General features: G+C 45.7%; 1 protein-coding gene across 1 annotated transcript in view; it reads right to left on the bottom strand.

The window, feature by feature from the left end:
- Positions 1-1,681: 1,681 nt before the first annotated feature.
- The window catches only part of TBC1D13 (TBC1 domain family member 13), a 16,527-nt gene continuing 9,894 nt past the window's right edge, over positions 1,682-8,314 (bottom strand). Inside the window, exon 12 of the mRNA XM_006024333.3 lies at positions 1,682-7,387. Within this exon, the coding sequence (XP_006024395.1) occupies positions 7,322-7,387 (66 nt within the window). The 3' untranslated portion in view covers positions 1,682-7,321. The remainder of the gene's footprint in view (positions 7,388-8,314) is intronic.

Genomic DNA, 8,314 nt, shown 5'->3' with positions numbered 1-8,314 from the left:
GCCTGCGGGGCGGGACAGCCCAGCCCGGCCCCTCCCCGCCCGCCCGCCGGCCGACACGCGCCGGGGCGCTCCGGCCCTCCCTTGCAACATCGTTCACTGCAAGAAGGGGGTTGTGCCTGGAAGTCTGCAATGGTTATTATTATTACTACTACTTTTTGCAAAATCCAAATGATTTCATTGCAGGCTTCCGGGCACAAACGCCCTTCTTGCAATTTCCCCCCCCCCAAAAAAAGTCAGTTAAAAAACAACAACAACAACAACAACAACAAAAAAACAAAAAAAAAGTCTAAAGCGGGTCTAATAAAAGATATCATCTCTACCAGGAGCTGATTCCTTTGCCTCTAAATCAGGGACAGGCAGTTATTTTGGGTGGAGGGCCACTTACTGAGTTTTGGCAAGCCCTGCAGGGCCGCATGACAGGCAGCCCAGGGCAGATTAATAATTTATTTTTAAAATTTAATAGGGAGCCCACGGGCTGAATAGATGGGCTTGGCAGGCCCCGTCCGACCCACAGCCATTTTGCCCACCCCTGCTCTAAACCAAGAGGGCTACAACCTGGATGCCCCATCATTTTGGAGGCAGCGAATAGGCCCAGCACACACACAAAACCCAAGTTGGTGTTTTGGGAGGTTTTTTTTCCCCCGTTCCAAGCCAAATCAATTCCAGAACCAGATGTGGCCCTACAACTGGCAAACATCTATCCCACCTGGGGCTTCAGTTGTTTCCAACATCTTTTAGCAGGCATCCTTATGCTGGCCCACGCCTGGAGACTTGAGGTTCGGATGCCCCCTGCGTTTCACCTGCTCTGCTGCAAGGCCACAGGAGCAAGCAAGAGAGGAGCCTCCTGTTTCCATAAAATGGGCTTGAAGCCTCAACACCTCGGTGGGTACTAAATCATGCCAAAAGAACAGTTATCCCCCGGCCACTTAAGGAAAACTGCCTTCACGGACCCCAATACGTGGTGCTTCCCCCTACATGCAAAACCCAAGTCATTCAGGGAGTCTTACCTTATGACTGCTCACCTCAATAAAGAACTGCTTCAACACTCATTCTCGGAGGTTTACAGTGAACAATACAAAGTAAATAAGGCTTATTTGCATACTTATTCACATATTTTTCAGTGTACAGTAGTTTTTCAGCAAATATGATCATTTTGAGCTTTCAATACTATAATTTTGAGCTTCCAACACTGTAGTTCTGTATTTAAGACCTGGCAACATTGGCCAGGACAGTCCCATCTGCTCCCTCTGCAAGGGGCAGCACCAGGCCCTGGCAGGATCCAGCTCCTATTACAGTCATCCCTCCCCCTGGGAAATGGTGCCAGTGCCTGCAGACATAGCCAGGGCCTAGACAGAGGGCTGTGCTATCCATGGGAGAAAAATCAAGGCTTTAAAAAGGCAGCGGACCCACATACGATCAAGGCCACGGCTAAACGGGAGCCATTCAGCTCCAGGGCTTCATATATGTGTTTCCCTCTGCAGCCAGGAGGCACAGAGGCAGCTTGCTCCTGAAACTAGAAAAGGGGCTAAAAGTTCAGGCTTTGGGGCTGCTCTTCCTCAACAGCAGAAGCAGCACTGAACAAAGGCTGGAAATTTTCTTTACATGACAGCCTAGGTCAGGGCAAAGGACACCTGAAAGCCAGTTACCCCTTCCTGCAAGGGGAGGAGAAAATTCAAGTCAGCTTTGCAAAGAGAAAATGTTTATTAAGACAAATCAAAAAGAACAGCAGTCATGGAAACAAGAACTCCCCACAGCTCATGTGAGATGTACAGGAATAAAACAACATTATAAAATCAGCACAGGCAGGAGGAACAGCTTGGTCATGGAGGATTCTTCCGTTCCCACCTTTGGCCTGCCTTTGCACAGCCACGTGCTTTTGTTCCCTACGCTTAGAGCCAGCGAGCATCTTCCATGAATCTGACAATCATTCATTTCTAGCAACGCAGCCCTTGCTGCTACCAGTCCAGTGATCCTTACCACCCTCAGGGGTAACAGTGTCCCAGTACACCTTGGCTCCTGGTGCATTTGCACAGCTCCAGCAATAGCTCATGCAACAGCCTACTCAACTGTACATGTAAAAATTTAACTTGATAGTGTGACCTAGCGAGAATATCTGTACTTGAAGGATATACCCAGATGTTGTTAGTTAAAGTTTAGAGCAACACAGCCCTGTAAGTGCGGGCTACACCATACAACCCCCGTTCCCTAGCCCAGTAGGACCATGATTTTATGGAACCAGGTAGTAAAAAAGTTTAGTTTAGGAGTGACACACAAACAGGAGGGGAGCCTAGGGTATGGTGGCAATGAGAATAACTTACACATGCAGAACAACTCTGCTATAACACAGACTCTTGAAATATAGAAGACCAGAGGTTAATGCTACTGACATCCAACTAACACACACTCACTTGGTTTTTCACAGTCCGAAGGAAAGAGGGCATTTAAAAAAAACAAAACAAAACAAAAAAAAACACACACACTGTAGTTTATCACATATAGCAGCTTAGGATCCTAGCGCAACCTGTGGCAAGGGTGAATTGCATTGTATAGAGAACAGATCATTTTTGTACAAAGCCCTTAATTTAATGGAAAGGAGCTGCATGAAGAGGAAAAAAAAAAAATAGTGTTTAAACCTGAGAAAGAGGGCTGGGGGGGAAAGCTTTGCACATAGATGACATGATCTCAATCTCACGTCTTGATTTCTTTTCCAGTCGAAAAGGAGAAAAGTATGATTTACTTCCCTTGAAAACTTGTAGAGGTTACTAGTGTGTGGTCCCCCCCGCCCCGCAATCTTCTGTGAAAGGGCATTTTAGAAAAAAGTTTTAAAGGTAGCTAAAACATACAAAAAAAAGTAGAAAGAGCCCTTGCACGCCAAAATACCCCTGTATTTCTTACAGCAGCTCCTGACCTTCACTCTATCCATTGCGGAGCTAAAAATAAATTCCAGTTTAGACCACAAAAACAAAACAACTCAGCAACACATTGACCCATGTATGACACTCATTCCAAAAAAAAGAAAATTCTTTATAAAAAACCATGGCCAGTCCCAGGTTTGCCCTCACCCCTAGATTTCTCCACTTCCTTTTCCTGACCATTGCCAAGGCTACAAGATTCCACAGCACAAAATTGTGGGAAGGGGAAGGGAAGGGCAGGGGTCCTGGCCTTCTTCCTTATGACCAGTGCACCGCATCTCCATTCATCCTTCCCCCCACCCCCCACTTCCAGTGGAGGACCACTGCCACTGTGGAGGCATCTGTCCTGCTCTTGGGAAGAGCTCTAGGTGTGCTGCATGAAGCTAAGCAAGTATCCTAGCTAACAAGGTATTTGGATTCCACAATGTTGTGTCACAGTATACAAGCAACTATGGGCTGCTACTGGCCTCAGCCAAGACAGCTGCTCCTGTAACGGAGCAGGCTCTGGAGAGAGAAGTCTGCTTCTAAGTTGGGGGCAGTTACTTCGTGATCATGTGAGAGGACTCAACTACAAGCTAGTTACTGTCCAGCTGCAAAACAATTCAAGGAAAGTCAAGGTAACTAATTCAAAGAGCTTACAAGAGACATAGTGTTTGTGCGTCTCCTCCCCACTACTGAAACGAGCCACAGTACCAATAAGTGCTAGCAGTGTTAAACTTCAAAATATCATTAAAGAAAAGGGAAGAATTCCTTGTTGACAGCCTCCCTATTCCTTCAGGATCCAAACAGCAGCCCTTGCTATCTCAAGGGGAGGGGAAAAAAGACAGACACCAGAACAAAGAGGATCTTGGACAGCTAAAGTGGCCCTTGCAATGTGCAAAGAAGAACAATAGTCTCACTAACTGCATTGGAATGGAGAGATTCTCTGCTTTTAAACTGGGGGGGGAGGGGAAACAGAAACACACACCAGCAACATCCCTCAGCATAGGTGCTCATTCTTCTCCCACCTTGTTTCACACTCGAGAAACTCAACCTTAATGTACACTTTTTCATCTCCCAGATGACTAAAGGCATAATAAAGTCTTTCAAGTTCTGCAGTGGAACCTATACATGGTGCTTAACATCAAATGAATCAGCTATAACCAGCATGCCTGGGCTAATAGCCAAGCCCTCCCCCTAGCTGGAAAAAGCTCTAAAGGAGCCTTTCTGGCATTGTTTCTTTCCTGGAGTGTCATCTGTGACCTGTCCTAAGAGGCAAGGGTCACTCCTTTCATTCTTACTTACTGTCACCAACTAACGCACAAGAGGTCTTTGCTTAAAACCCTTATATCGCTTAGGCTGACTAGGCAGGATTGGGGTGGAGGTTTTGTACCACCTAAACTGAACATACTAGCCAGGGAGAAAACCACCAAAACACCCCCCCCAGCACTGGCATGTAGGCCCAAGTATCCCAAGACTACAGAGGATTATACCATTGGTCAATCTCTTCCCTCATTAGAAAAGCTACACTCCCATGCAAACACCTGACCAAACTCAGCATTAAGAATCAGTTGAAGGACTCCCATTGACTTCAAATCAAAATTAAGTTTAGTTTAGAGTCCGAGCAGGTTACTCCACATAGCATAAGCAGCCCCAGATTGGTTTCCATTGTCAGACCATATGCCTACTTTCTGCATGTCTCCCAGAAATTAGGAATGGAGAGGCAAACTCTGTTCTTCTTCAGGCCTTTATGCATCAGCAAGCAACCTTATCTGCCTGACAGCATCCCAGATGAACATAATGTTCATGAAGTCAAGTAATCTAGAGTGGTTCATGAGAGATTTTGGCCTCGCAGCCTGCTAGTTATTTGTAAGTTATTAAAAGAAATACAGCCGATGCGCCAGAACTGTAGTGCTGCTTATGGAGTTGTGCAAGAGGACAGGCCACACGGCTCAGGTGCCTTGGAAGCATTTTGGAGTCCATGTATAAGCTTTAGGTTAAGCAAAGGTTACAGAAAAACAAAATGAACAAAACCAAACCCAACCCCCACCACACGCACTACAGGCATCCAGAGCAACGCTGAAGCCTTGCCATTGTGTAACGAGCTTTCCACTTTGAGCAACACACCTCGGGAAGTTTGATGGGAGTTTTGCCAGACAGCCCAATCCTCAAGTTCTATGCCTGCATGTAGCAGCTGGCTTTATGATTATAAAAGACTACTCACTCAGCACTGGTCTCCCTAACACAAAAGCAGTGTAGCAGAAGAATCTAATTCCTGGAATAACTGGTACAGGTATGTCTACTTCTCATACTTCTTATGACTAAGTGGCTGAAAGTTGTAGTCCTCTCTCAGCCTTCTCATTCCTTAAGAAAGAAGCTGCCTGATAAGTAGCATTCACACACACACTTAAAAACTGCTATCCTCCCTCCAGTTCACACACATTTAAAATGTCACCACTGCATCCTCTGTACTGTTCCAGTCAATGGAAGCTGAAGCAGCACAAAAGCTGAGCATCATGCTAAGGGAGTTGTTAACAACCCCAATGCCAAGGCAAGGGAAAGACATTCCCTCCTCATGTCCCCCCCCCCCCCTTACATTCACTAGTTTACACAGGACTTGGATCATTCCTTAGTGCCGTTTTAAGTCCTCGCCCAACATTCAGCAGGCTGACCACACCTCAGGGCACTGTGGCTCATCTGCTAGTGGGACTCAGCAGGGTAAGTGAGCTCTGAGAAAGCACAAAGTTGGCTTTTAATAAGAGCAATGCACACACACACAAAAATCCATACACAGATTTTAAATACGAGACAACTGCAGTGTTGGACAACTGGAATTCTGCACTGTCCTGACAGCGGGAAGCACAGCATCCTGGATTAGTGTTTGTTCACAGCATCTGGAGTACTCAGCTACTCCAGTTTCTCCCACCGCTATAAAAAAAGAAAAATCACCTGATGCTCACTCTGGGTCCCCATTCTGATCACCAGGACACTGCTTGTAGGCTGCAAGTCCCTCCCGCCCCAATCCCAATTCCTAATCTTGGATGATGCAGATATACTGTGATCCACTGTATTTGCCTGGAATATAGTGGTTTCCCGCTCTGGTGGGGCTGTACCAGCATGTGGCACTCTCTCCTTCAGATGTTCTGAGAAAAAGGGTATCCCAAAGCATCAGCTATTACCAGCTTACTGCTTCTGTCTCCAAAAGGATCACATCCCAAGACAGTACGTGTGCACATGCACACAAAATCTAATTTATAATCTCAAATCACTTACCAGCAAGGATTATCACAGACTGAAAAAGTTACGCTGACCAAAGGTTACTGAAGTTGGTTTGAAAGGCTTGGAGTAGTCTAGGTAACATTACAAACATTCAAAGGCAAAAAGCCAATTTCATAGCAAAACCCACATTATGCCTTTTGAAGTCCCCACTGAAGACTCCAGTCTGGGCAGCACAGGACTGGAGACCTGCCCCTTCGTGCTTTAGAATCCTGCTTGCAATTAGAGACTCTGTCTTTAATTTGGAATAAATGTAGATTCCACACAAGTGGCATGGAAGATAGCTCAAGACCTGAAGCCTCTCTGCAGTAGCAGGGCCCCTACTCTAAGGCTGTGTAAAATAAGGCTTGTTTGACTTGGTTAAATTGTTTCACTCACCAATTAAAACCACACCCCTACTTTATGCTTCCAAGTAAGGTCATCATCAAGGAGAGCTCCTTGATAAGGCAGTTTTAGACCAGGCTCTACTAGAGAGCAGATAATCTCACTGCACAAAGCAGCCAGCTATAATAGCATTCTCCCACCCCAGCTTCTTAAAGCCTCCTTCCCATGGAAAGAGGTCAGAACTGCAGAGCTCCATCTAACACTCACCAGAAGGACAGTGAACTTGATCTTTTTCTTGTTGCATGCCCAAGAGAGGACAAGGTGCAGACACAGGCACGAAATCCTGCTGATTGAGTGAGACACATTCTATTTAAAAGGGAGACTCTCTACTTACCCACCAAACTCCACTGGATCCATCCCATTCTTTCCCCTATCACAGAAATCCCCATGTGTGAGCACACGCTTTCATAATGCTATAGACACAGAAGTGTTTTGTAAGACTTTGAGGAATACTCAGCTAAACAGTTTCTATCTCCCCAAACTTAGTCATTAAAAAAAAAAAAAAAAAAAAAGATACAAACAGCTGCTTAGGCAGCATGGAGTTGTTAGAGATTCAGAAAACCTGGAGTGCAGGACCTGTCTAGCTGGGAATAGTCAGTCCATGACCTAATAAATAGTGGAAGGAAGTCTTCAACAAGGCCAATAGGCAGAACACAAAACCCAACGCCCTGCAGAGGTTTGCAGGAGCTCTGATAACGCACCAAACTGTAAGAGGGCGTCTCCTAGCATATGCTACTGCACAGTTCCTCTGACACCACCAGGCTCATGGACTATTTGGAATCCTGAAGCTCCTTTGCTTTCTTCAAAATCAGATGGACATCGGAGATGGGATAGTCCTGCATTAAGAGAATCAATTCAAGTGGTTTATTGTAAAAGGCATGAAGGTGCCACAAATGAGATAGACACTGGCCTGGCCAAGGCCACTAGTCTGCGAATTACTGTTTTAGGGACAGAAGTTGCCTTCAGAGTTACAATCCCCTGAAGCAAGTCAGTTCCATTCCATTTTGTAAGGATGAGGCTTGTACATCCTATCGCACATTAGATTTGTTAGTCCTGAGACTGAGTTGACTTGATGCAATGACCAAGTCCCCAGGAATAAACTTGAACCAAGGCTACTGCCTTGTTGAGACCAAGCTGGTTGCTTGGATCAAAGGCATTTCACTCTGCATAAAACGGAAGAATTCCCTCAGTCACTTGCCAGTACTTGGCTGCTCCTGCCGATTAAGAGATCTCATTAATGGTCATGCTTCTCTCTGGCAAGCTGGTCATCCCATCAGGATAATAGACTGATTTAGAAATTAGGACTGCTCTGCTCTGGAATGGGAACTGATTTTACTACTGTTTCAAGAGGCATGGCATTTATAGGTTTCTCTTAACACTAGCTACACAGCCTGAAATAAGCAATACTGAGGCCATGCCATTGTCAGCACACAAGGCATGGAAGAGGAAAGGCTGCTGTCAGAGAAAAAGAGCCCCCGTCAGACGGCAGGATCCAGGAGACCCATCATGTGAAGGCTCAGCCAGTAAGCAGAAATATCATTGTCATGAGTGGATTCCCCAATTAAGAAGTTTATAGCCAAAATCAATACTTCATTAGCTTAATGGGACTGACATGAAGCCAACAGATGAAGGGCTTTCCAGGCCTGTCCCATTATCATGAGTAGGGGCCCATAACTGTTCTGGCTCAGATAAGAAGGCTGCCTATAAGCAAACATTGCACCCAAAGCAAGTCTCTCATTGAGAGTTTTTTCAGATTCCTCCTC

The sequence above is a fragment of the Alligator sinensis genome, unplaced genomic scaffold, assembly GCF_000455745.1.
Source record: "Alligator sinensis unplaced genomic scaffold, ASM45574v1 scaffold388_2, whole genome shotgun sequence".
NCBI classification, from domain to species: Eukaryota; Metazoa; Chordata; order Crocodylia; family Alligatoridae; genus Alligator; species Alligator sinensis.
The sequence above is the reverse complement of the archived record's forward strand: the minus strand, read 5'-3'. Positions and strand labels throughout refer to the sequence as shown.